Source organism: Eptesicus fuscus, chromosome 9, assembly GCF_027574615.1.
Source record: "Eptesicus fuscus isolate TK198812 chromosome 9, DD_ASM_mEF_20220401, whole genome shotgun sequence".
NCBI lineage: Eukaryota > Metazoa > Chordata > Mammalia > Chiroptera > Vespertilionidae > Eptesicus > Eptesicus fuscus.
The window spans coordinates 99,450,700-99,463,176 of record NC_072481.1 but is presented as its reverse complement, the minus strand read 5'-3'; the positions used below and the strand labels follow the sequence as shown (position 1 = coordinate 99,463,176).

The 12,477-nt window shown below is 43.4% G+C and overlaps 1 protein-coding gene across 1 annotated transcript in view; it reads right to left on the bottom strand.

Moving 5' to 3' along the window:
- Positions 1-1,933: 1,933 nt before the first annotated feature.
- Positions 1,934-12,477, bottom strand: part of EDAR (ectodysplasin A receptor) — a 32,303-nt gene continuing 21,759 nt past the window's right edge. Inside the window, exons 9-11 of the mRNA XM_054721168.1 lie at positions 11,208-11,367; positions 10,070-10,130; positions 1,934-2,256 (exon numbers count right to left, since the gene is read on the bottom strand). Coding sequence (XP_054577143.1) covers positions 1,934-2,256; positions 10,070-10,130; positions 11,208-11,367 — 544 coding nt within the window. The remainder of the gene's footprint in view (positions 2,257-10,069; positions 10,131-11,207; positions 11,368-12,477) is intronic.

Sequence of the window (12,477 nt, the reverse complement as noted above, 5' to 3'; positions counted from 1 at the left end):
AATTTAGTAACAACCACAGTCAGACCTGTTCTTAGGGAGCTCAGCAGTGAGGTCCAAACTAAGCCCCTGGTGTGATCCTTACCCTGCTCTCCAGCTCTTTACAATTACAGATGTAGGAAGAGAATCTGCCAAGAACAATGCCAATTTATTAACTTCATTTCTGAATGTATGCCAAGCAATTGTAGTTACTGTGAAAAGTTGAAATCTGAGGGTTTGTTTTTTTGTTGTTTTTATTTCCATTTTACTTGGTGACTCACACTGTATTCACTTCCATGGAGCACCTCAGAGGCCTGGCATTTCCCAGAGCTCCACTTTCTTTTCGCTTATTTGAACCTTACTTTCCCTGTGATTATAGAATCACACACTAGCCTCTCACTTGCAGAAGACAAACTGAGGCCTGGGGAGAAAGAATAAAATGGCCCATGTTGGCACCATTAGAACCAGGCCCCTGGACACCAAGCCCAGGCTCTCCCTGCACAGGGGGCTCTGCTTGCCCTGACTGCCTCAGAAAGCCAGGGCCTAAAACTCTCACGCCATGTAACTCATGCACAAGTCTCAAACTCTCTGGAAATCAAGAGTTGTGTGTGGCTGAGCTGTTAGAAAGTAATCATTTCTCTTTTTAAGCAGAGTTACCACCCATTTTTCTTTGAAGCAAAAATAGCCTGACACATAATATAAATGGCTGTGTCCTTTGAGCACCGCTGACCCCAAAGGGTCAAATCTGACTGAAAATGAGAGTTGGAAGGCAATTCATCTATCTATCTATATATAAAAGCCCAGAGACCAGAATGGCAGAATGACCAGAATGACCAGAATGACCGGTAGTTATGATGCGCACTGTGGCAGCCAACCAGCCTGATCTGGGCCCCAATCAGCCGCCCCCCTGGCCGGCCTGGCCCCCGATTGGCCCCCAACACAGGGGTGGGGCTGGTCGGCCAACTGCCCGCAGCCCCTCCCCTCAGCCGGCCCTGCCCCCGATTGGCCCCACTCACCCCAATAGGGGGCAGGGATGACTGGCCAACTACCCATAGTTTCTCCCACCTGCTGGCCTGGCCCAATTAACTCCCATTGGGAAGGCCAGCCAGACCCCACCAGTGCATAAATTTGTGCACTGGGCCTCTAGTATGTAATAAAAAACAACTGGGTCCCCAGGCCTAGAACTCATGCAGTAAATAAAATTGACTACTGCACAGGTCTCCTTGATTGGACAGACACATGCCTTGCCTATCAGTGACATAAAGCAGGCTCCAGAGCAAGTTCTCCCGTTAGTGACCAGATGGCTGCAGGAATATGATGGCCTCAGAAACAGGAAGAGTTATCATATGAAACCACTTGTATTGATCCAGAAACAATACATGCAGTGGGGTGTCTGCATTTTGTAGCCATTTTACCAAACTCCCGAGCTGCTTTCCTCATGAGGATGCTGCCTTCACCACCTCAGTGGGAAGCCATCACTCTCTCTCAGAACTTTTATTACATTTTCTTAGAATCCCCTCATTCAGATTGTTTGATATCTTCTAGCAAAGTGGCTTGTGGACATGTCTCTGTCTCTCCCTGGGTTGTAAACTTCTTAAACAGGGACCAGATTCTTCACCTCTGTCATCCCCACATTGTTTGGCTCACTTGAGTACTCAACAATATCCTTAAACAAGTTCATGGTGAGTGGGCTAGCTGAATAAATATTTATTCTATCTGGTGAGCTGCAGGTGGGTAGCTGGGAGTATCCTAGCTTTAATCTTTTATCTTTAGTTAGAGTGGAAGAAGGCCTCTTTTCCTCTTGTTCCTTGAAACAGCCTAAGGCATACCCTGGTAACATACCCTTGATTCTTGGCCGTCTGTTGGCATCACCCACAGCTCTAGAGTCCTCATTAGATCCTGAGCTCTCATTAGATCCTTGGTGCATCCCAAGAAGAATGGTCCACAGGCATGCTCTTCAGGATGTAGCGGGCAGCTGGGAGGCAGGTGGTACGACACCAGCCCACTCCAGTATGTCCGCACACAAGGACTCCACAGCATCCAGCCGTTCTATCTGCACCAGTTTTGTGAGCAGCTCTGGGATGCTGTAACCTGCTGTGCTGATACGATCAAAGAGCTGCATGCCATCTGTCATGCCCCCAATCTCGTCCCTCTTTAGTCCAAAGCTCTCTGCAAGGTGGCGCCACGTTTTCACAACAGCCTTCTCAGAGTTATATGTGGAGCTGAGCATTCGGCTGGTCTTCTCAAGGCAATCAAATGGCAGCTCCGTAGGGCTGAGGCCTGTGGAGAGGAAGGGCCACAGTCAGATGCTGCAGATGGCAGTCAACAGAAGACAACACCATTACATTTATTTTTAAACCTTTTAAAAAATATGTAAAATAAAACACAGATACAGAAAACCACTAACAATAAATAGCTTAAGGCCAACAGTACCCAGGACTTCGGCAGCCACATGAGAAGTCTTTTCATAAACCTCAGTCTCATTAATGGCCTTTCTCCTCCTAAGAAAATAACTACCATAACCATATTGACCGTGACATTTATCCTCTCGACACCATTTTCAGCAGTCACCAAAGCCTTCCATACAGGCTACTCTTAGTTGAGTAACCCTGCATACTTGGACCTGGGCCAGGAAGGAAGTCAAAGGGATAGTATCATGTCCCTTTATGGGGACAGGAGTCACCTTTGTGAAATGTGCTCTCAAAGACAGACCAGACTTGGCGTTTGAGAAATCTGAGCCAACTCAGTGGTTCACAGACTTTGCTATACATTAGATTCACTTAGAAGCATTTAAAAAAGTTGATGTGTTGCCACTTCTGGAAGATGGAATATTTCTCTGGGTAAGTAGAGCTAAACCCCTGGCACTATGTATAAAGCAAACATACAAGGATTCTAGAAAGTGGAGAAAAAAACGACTGCTGAGGACCTCGGGACTGGAGCAAGGATTCAGTGGTGAGTTCCTTGGGTTTTCTTTTGCCTCATCATCCAAATCATGGAGCTGAAGAGTTCAGCAATCCAAATTCCAACAATAACAAAAATACCTCCAACAAAAGCCTTTCCTCTAATTAAAGCACGAGGAAAACAGAAGCTTAGCGAGAAGGAAACGTTTAGACAACAATGCTTTATTGCAGCCAAGCACCACAGAAAAACTGGGGCTCCACCACCACCAAGGCCAGCAAAGGCTGATCGAGGAGTCTGGCTACAATCCTGCACCTGGCGGTGTCAGGGAAGGCTAAGTGGGGAGCCTGGACTTTCTCAGTACCAGCTGGTCAAGCCCCCCAACTCCCATTGTGTCCGTGGAGACCACTGAGAAACAGATTCCCACACTCACACCAGCAGTAAAAAGGAGCCAACACTTGGATGTCAAATAAGGCTGAGTGGGAACTTGAACATCTACCTGCACCGCACCTGCCAGTAACAAAGTGGCACCCCACCCCCTACCACAGAGGCATCACCGGGAGCCAGCTACAATGGAAGGCTTAAGTCAGATCCAGAGTCTCATAACATGACATAAAACTCCAGGTTTCAATAGACACTCACTCATCATACCAAGAACCAGAAACATCACAAAATCAATGAGAAGAAAAAAAAAGACAACCAATAGATACCAACACTGACGTAAGATGTTAAAATTATCTGACAAAGTTTTTAAGTAAGCCATGATAAAAATACCTCAAAAGTAATTTCAAACACACTTGAAATAAATTTAAAAAATTGAAAGCAAAATATAGAAAATATAAAGCAAAAGATAGAAAACTCATTAGATATGTTCAATGGCAGAATAAAGACAGAGGAAAGAGCTAGTGAACTGGATAATAGAATGGAAATTACTGAATCTGAACAACAGAGATAAAATAAACTGAAAGACACAGAGCCCTAGGGACCTGTGACACTGTGACAAAAAGCCTCACATTTGTTTCATGGAGTCCTAGGTGAGGAGAAAGAAAGTGGAGCTTAAAAAAAAAAAAATGGCTGAAAAGTTTCCAAACTTGGAAAGAAACAAAAGCCTACAGATTAAAAAATCTGAGAAAACTCTGAACAGGAAAAACTCAAGGGAAGTCATATCCAGACACATCATAAATAGACTTCTGAAAACTAAAGACAAGAAAGTCTTAAATGCAGCCAGAGAAAAACCACACGTTACCAATAGGGAAAAAGCAATTAGAATGACAGTGGGTTTCTGAACAGAAATCTGGAAGCAGAGGGAAGTGGCAGTGTTTTCCAGTAATGAAAGAAAAGAGCTGTCAACCCAGTATCCTATACCCAGTGAAAATATCCTTTAAGAATGAAGGCAACATCAAGACATTCTCAAGATAAAGAAAAACGAAAGGAATCTGTCACTACCAAAGCTACCCTAAAAGAACAACTAAATGAAGTCTCTAAACAAAAAGGAAATGATAAAAGAATAAACCTTGGAACATCAGAAAAAAACACAGTACGCATAATTTGAGTAAATATAATAGGCTTTTTTTTTCTTTTTAAGTTTTCTAAATTATTATTGTAAGTTGATGCAACAGATGTGGTTCTAACTACATGTAGAGGAAATATATAAGACAACTATAAACAAAAAGGACATAGGGAGGTAAGGTTTATATATGTCACTGAAGCTAGTAAAATAATGGCTAGTAAAACACTGTGGACAGGTTGAAAGTAAAATAATGGAAAAAGATATATCATGTAAACGTTAATAAAAGAAAAGCAGGAGTGGCTATCACAGCAGATAAAGTAGACTTCAGAACAGAGGAAATTATGAGAGAAATTATTAACAGAGACTTAGAGGGATATAATATAATGATAAAAGGGTCTATTCAGAAAGAAGACAGAGCAATCCTATACTTGTATGCATCAAACAACAGAGCCCCAAAGTTGTGAAATAAAAGATGGCAGAACTAAAAGAATAAATAGACAAATCCACAATTATAGTTGAAAACTTCAACCCCTCTTCCTCAGTAACTGGTAGAATAATTACAATATAGAAGCTAACCACACCATTAACCAAAAGGATCCAATCAACATTTACAGAACACGCCAACCAATAACAACAGAATATACATTCTTTTCCAGTGCCGACCTTATACTTCAACTAAAGAATTTAAACGAACAAACTGTATGCAGACTGTATTCTCACAATGAACTCAAACTGTAAGTCAGCAACAGAAAGATAACAGGAAAATCTTGACACACCTTTGGAAATTAAATAACACACTTTTTTTGTTTTTGTTTTTTAAGCAGAGATTGAATTTGGTTCATTACATTTATTTCCCCATGGAGTTAATGCATTTATAGGCATGGCTTATTTTTCAAATGCAGAAACACTGTTTTCAGAGACCTTTATTAGGTTTCTGCCAGCTTCCTTGACTTTCTGTTCTAAGAAGAGTGGCTTGTATGTGGGGTGAGGGAGGAGAGATGTAGGGGTCCTCATCTTTCTGGGAGGTTCCAGAACCAAAAACTATCGGTGCTTCCCAGGTTGGGAAGGGTCACTGGCAGCCAGGTCCGGCTCTGCACCCTGCCTCCCTCCTCGAGGAGAGCCCTGGCACTGGGGATAACCCCATAGTGCTGACCTCCCACTGCAATCTGGGAGCTCCGCCATCCACCTGGCCTCTGTCTTGCACCACCGTTAATGCATTTGGTGTGCTATCAGGACTAACCAAACACTTCTAAATAATCCAGGAGTCAAAACAGAAATCTGAAAGGAAAATTTTAAAATAATTTAAAATGAAAATTCAACATATCAAAATTTGTAGGACACACCTAAAGCAATATGAGAGGAATACATATGTTACAAAATACATAAAATAAATATATTACAAAAGAGGAAACATCTCAAATCAATAATCTAAGCTCCCATCTCAAGCATCTAGAAAAAGATTAGCAAAATATACCCACAGTAAACAGAAAGAAAACTACAATAAAGAGCATGAATCAATGCAATTGAAAAAAGAAAAACAATAGAGCTAAACTTGAAAAGAGCCAGACAGTTCTTTGAAAAGATCAACAAAATGGACTAATCTCTAGTAAGATTTTTAAATAAAAAATAAATAAATATGACACAAATTATCAATATCAAACAATTGAGCATATCACTACAGACCCTGAAGATGTCAAAAAGATAATAAGGGAATACACACATAAATTTGACAACTTAGATGAAATGGAACAATTCCTCAAAAAGCATAAGCTACCACCACTCACCCAGTTTAAAGTAGATAATTTGAACAGCCTTATCATGATTAAAGAAGTAGAATTTGTAGTTTTAAAAATCATTATGCCCAAAGAAAAATTTATAGGCTCACATTGTTTCATTGGAGAACTCTACCAAAATTCAAAGAATTAACACCAATTCTACATAAAATCTGGACAATAGAAAAGGAGGAAACACTCCCCGCTTATTCTGTGAAACTAGTGTTAGCTTGATACCAAAACCAGTACCAAAAAAAAAGAACACTACAGACCAATATCCCTCCTGAATGTACTAGTAGATGCAAAATCCTCAACAAAAGATTAGCCAATAGAATTCAACAATATATTAAAAGAATTATATTCATAAGAGTGGGCTTTATTCCAGGGATGCAAGACTGATTCAATATTTAAAAAATAATGTAATCTATTCACAAAATTAATGTAAATTACAAACAAACAAACCAACAGGAAACACCCAAGGCTAATGTTATACTTAATGGTGAAAACTGAGTGCTTTCCCTTCAAGATCAGGAACAAGGCAAGGATGTCTGCTCTCCGCATTCTTAGTCAACATAGTGCTGAAGTTATAGCCAGTGCAATGAGGCAGGAACCGGCAATAGACTGGAAAAAGGAAATCAAATTGTCCCCATCTGCAGATGTGATTATCTGGGTGATTATCAAGGAATCTACCAGAGAACTCCTAAACCTTATAAGCGACTTCAGCAAGGCTGCAGAATGTAAGATAGACACACAAAATGAATTATATTTTTATATGCTAGCAATTAAAACAGACACTAAAATTAAAGTAAAATATCATTTACAATCATTCAAAAATAAATGAAGTACTTAGGCATAAATCTAGCAAAATAGGAACAGGACTTGTATTCTAAAAACTATATAATGCTGGTGAAAGAGATAAAAGAAAATCTAAGTAAATGAAGAGACATACCATTTTCATGGTTTAGATAGTATAGATGTTAAATTTCCCAAACCTTGGTATACAGGTTTGCTGCAATTCCTATCAAAATCCCAGCAAAATATTTTGTAGATATGGGAACAATTATTTTAAAATTTATATGAAAAGGCAAAAGAACTAGAATAGCTAAAACAATAAAGAAAGAAGAGTAAAGTGGGAACAATCCGTCTATCTGATCTCAAGACTTATATAAATATGGGTATCAAGATTATGTGATTTTGGCAGAGGAATAGACACACAGATCAATGCGAAAGGACAGAGAACCCAGAAAATACACTCACACAAGTATGCCCAAGCTGATTTTTGACAAAGGTACAAAAGCAATTCAATGGAGGAAAGACAGTCTTTTCAACAAATGTTGCAGGAGGAAGTGAACATGGAGAGGAAAAAACAAAACAAAACCTCAACCTAAGTCTCCTATTATGTGAAAATTAACTCCAATTGCTCATGGACTTATGTGCAAAATATAAAACTTTTAGAAAAAAAAGTCATAGAAAAAAAATCATTGGGATCTAGAGCTAGGCAAAATGATCCTTTATAGATCACTTTGATACCAAAAGCAATCTATAAAAAAAAAAGATAAACATGACTTAACAAATTTAAAACTTTGCTCTGTGAAAGATCCTATTAAGAGAATGAAAAGACAAGATACAAAGTGGAGAAAATATTTGCAAATCACAAATCCATCAAAGGGCTAGTATCAAGAATACATTGAAAAGCTCCCAAAACTCAACAGCAAAAAAAAAAAAAAAAGAAAAAAAAAAAATCACACAATTCAACTGAAAGATGGGCAAAAGACATGAAGAAACTTTTCAGATGGCAAATAAGCCCATGAAAAGATGCTCAAACATGAAGAAAATACAAATAAAAACCACAATGAGATATCAAATACACATACCAGAATGACTGAAATAAAAAAATAGTGACACCACCAAATGCTGGCAAGGATGCGGAGAAACTGGATCACTCACACATTGCCAGTAAGAATGTAAATGGTACAGCCATTTTGGAAAGTCATTTGGCAGTTTTAAAAAACACTAATCTACCATACCACCCAACAATTCTGGGCATTTATCCCAGAGAAATAATGATTTATGTTCACATAAAACCCTCTACATGAGTATTTACAGCAGCTTTATTTGTAATGGCCCCAAACTGGAAACAACCAAGATGTTCTTAAATGGATGAATGAGTGATTAAACAAATTGTGGTACATCCTTAACAGAATACTAGTTAGAAATAAAAAGAAACAAACTATGATACATGCGCCAATCTGGATGAATCTCCAATGAATTATGCTTAATAAAAAAAGACATTTCCAAGAGTTTACAGTAGTGTATGATTCCACTTATATAACAATTTTGAAATTACAAAACTATAGAAATGACGAACAAATTAGTGGTTGCCAGGGGGTGGGGTAGCTAGGAAGTGAGTGTGGCTATTAAAAGGGCAAGCAGAGATATCCTTGTGGACTATCTTCAGTGCATCCATGTCGATATCCCGATTGTGACTTTAGGGATGGCTTGGCAAGATGTTACCATTGGGAGAATCTGGGTAGAGTATCACATGACCTCTCTGTCTTATCTCTTACCAATACGATGATCTCAAAAGGAAAAGTTTAATTAAAAACACAACAAAAGACACCGATGCCTGGGACTCACCCCAGACTAATTACATCAGGGCCTCGGGGCAGGTGTGTAGAGGGAGCTAGTGGAAGACTCTCCGAGGGGCTAATGTTCACTCAAGACTGGGCCCTGCTGGTCTACGGTTCTCAGCGGCACCGTGGCTGCTGTAGGCACATGAGAGGGTAGCCGAGTGCACAGGGCTCCAAGCCCTTCCTTCTCCCATTCTCACGGGAGGAGCTCCTCTTTCCTAAAATTAATTTGAAAAACCGCTGTGCTTGGGGTCTGGGCTCTTAAAATAAAGACCTTGTTGGAGCCGAGAAGGGCTCTCCTGGGTGATAGAATGCAAATCTCAGACCATCCTCCACTGGGCAGCTGACGGCTCCCAGCCACAAACGCTGGATCAGACAGGCTGACCTGGGGCATGACTTGATGGAGAGAGGCCACATTTCAGCACACAGAGCTTTTGAGTAAGCGCTTGGCCCCCTGAGCTCAGCCTCAGGAGTTATTTCTGACCAACAGAACACCCAGCCAGTAAGCCTGCCCTGGGTTCAGGGTGCTGGGCTCGGCCCAAGTGGAGAAATGAGTGGGTACCAGGCTACACGCCTGCTGCCTGGGCCGTATGGAAAAGTCCATGGAGGGGGCCAGTGAGACCAGACCAAGTGGCCTGATGAAGCCGGGGAAACCCCCTAACCGCAGGGACGAGAGTTTTATCTCCTGGGAGCCAAGATGGTAACATAGAAACTTCATTTGGCAGAAATTGGGAGTGTGGATTCTGGTTTCAGATAGAAATATAATCAGAAATATAAGCTCAGTCCTGCCCACACCCTAAACTGCAGTTAGTAAGGCAGTGTGATTCAGTTTGCTTAAGAGACATCTTTACGAGGGGAGACCGTCACACACCACGAGTGGGAAGGACGGCTACCGCATTTGGGATAAGTGATGGTTACCAAAGGTTCTGAAGATGATAATGCCAAAGAGAGACGCCCGTGGGGCACGGGGGTGTCCTGACTGCATGTGCCCCTCAGCGAGGCCCTGCACTGGGGAATGCTGGCTCCTTGGCCTGAAGGGAAAGGAGGGTCGATGGGAAATGCTGGGGGAATGTGTTAACATAGCTTGGAATCAAATTCCATGTCCCTCCACCTGAAATTAGTTCAGCCAGAGCTTCCGGTGAGGAGCATGACAAGTCGGACGGGTGGCTTTTCTCAGCCCCTCCCCGGAGCACCAGAATTCCTGTCCGAGCCCCCTCCTCGCCACCGCGGTTGGGAAGCAAGACCTGGGGGAGTGTCCCCCTGGACAGTCCTTCTATGCTCACCTTCGACAACTCCACACACGTTGGCATACACATCCAGTATCTTTTTCCTTCGACTTTGAATCTATGAAAATAGTTCAGAGAATGTTAATTTTCAGAAAGGAGAGAATGGCAGAAAACAATGAGTCAAGTCTTCCATCTCAGTGTTGGCAGATAGCCACTATCCCCTGATGTCCAGCTAGAAATGCTGGATCAAGTCCTCACATGAACATCTTAATTAGTAACTCCATAATTCAGAGAGAGAGCCTTCCTCTGGGCTGTCCGACTCCAGCGCCGTTCCTGCCCACTGGCAGGTTTCTTAGGCTCATTGGGCATAGACTCACAGGACAACCAGGGGCCACATGTGCACTGGTCTATTTGGAGGATAAACCCCAGGGACTGCAGCTTGCCAGCAGGCAGCCAAGAGATGAGGCCCATAACGGGCAGGTATAGAACGAGCCCTGCTTGAAAGGCCCTAGGCCCCCCCGTAACCATTCCCTAGGCCTCCAGGTTCAGCAAGTGACAGGCCCCACTGCAGAGGTCACCGAACTGGACAGCCCGTGGTGTCTCTGTCAGAACCCAGGCCCGATCCAGTCTCTTAATAGGGACACTTTTACCTAGAGCAGCACTGCCTAGCAACACAGCTGCCCTGAGGCTCGGATGCTAGACTGTCAGGCAGCCCCACACCCCTCCACAGCACCTTTCAAGGTGGCCTGCTTCAGGTGATAAACCATGTGGAGCATTTTTACCTGAAAATGGGCATGCTATGTCGATATATGGCCATGTGGTCATATAGTACACAGCTCTTTGTTCATACAGTATATAGCTATGCATTCATATAGTAAATAACTCTGTATTCACATAGCTATATTATAAATAGTTATATTTAACTATTACATGTGTGGTTGGATATAGGGCAGTACTTTACAGAGTTTTTTCTGTCCTATAGCATTCCAAGCAATTTTAACGTTCTGTCTTTGCTTATTTATTTTCTTCTATGAAGCCACATAAGAGAAATAAGTTTTCTGTTTTTATAATATTTTGCTTTAAATCTGTCACTCCATCTGCGCTGGCTAACTTGGGCGGTGGGAGTACCGCCACGCCCCACGGCAGACTGGTTGGGAAGGGAATCGCCAGGTGTGCCCCGGGCTGCTAGCCTCACCCCGGCTGACTTGGGGGTGGTGGCGGCCTTCTCCCTGGCCAGGTGGACCAGCGACAGCAGGCACAGCTCCGGGGAGCCCTGCTTGTCGGTGGCGGGCTCCTCGTCACTGTCCATGCTCCGACTCAGCAGCTGCTCGTTCTCAGATGAGGCGTCGTTCTCACTGTGGAAACAAGAAGGGGTCTCACTGGCGCTGCCTGGGAAGGTGCCGCCCGGACGCATCCTTCCAGGGGTGGGCAGAGCAGGGATGAGGTTTTTTTTTTTTTTGTTTTAAAAAAAAAACTTTTTTAATTGATTTTTACAGAGAGGAGAGGAAGGGAGAGGGATAGAGAGTTAGAAACATCGATGAGAGAGAAACACGGATCAGCTGCCTCCTGCACACCCCCCACTGGGGATGTGCCCGCAACCAAGGTACATGCCCCTGACTGGAATAGAACCCGGGACCCTTCAGTCTGCAGGCCGACGCTCTATCCACTGAGCCAAACCAATCAGGGCAGGGACGAGGTTCTTAAGCTTTTACTCAGCAGCTCGTGGGCACGAGATGAGAAGCCACAGCCTGCTCTCCATTCCATCCCGACAAGGAGGGTGGATGCAGGGTGGCCCACAGGCACTGGGTGAGGAGGACTCGCAGGGGCCAGTGAGGTAGGGATGGCACCAGCTCAGCCCTCCCCCCCACCCAGTTTGGGAAAGGGTTCTTGAATACGCTATGGCTTTCTGTATTTCACCCAGAGAAGCACAGAGTTCCACCTTGTGTCTTCATGTAGCAAACAAGGTGATGTGGCGGGCACAGACTTTGTGCCAGCTCTCTGGGATAACCAAACACAAAGCCCATGCACAGACACAGAGCCTGAGCCCGGGGAGCCCCTGGCTGAGAGGTGTGCCCATGGGGTGAACACCACAGCAGCCCAGGGAGGGGTCTGGGAAATCTTGCAGGGAGGCAGGTGGCTCAGTCACACCGCTGCTCACTGCCCAGCCCGCACCCCTAAGCACATGTGGGTTGAAGCTCAAACTCTCAAAATCATTCCAAATATATGAAAACAACATTCTTTTTAAATAGATATCCTGCTTGTTTCCTGTGGTTTGGCTAAAGAATTATATTTGCTAATAACTGGATTGCAGGAAGAAGCCCGCACTCAACATAACCGTGGGGACAGAATGGTACAAAGGAAGGAGAAATGGTGAGAGGCACCCACCAGGCTCCTGCCCCTGGGGCGTTGGCTGGCCTGCTGCGGGCCCACTGTGTGCAGGCCAGGTGGGAAGGCACCACTCTCCC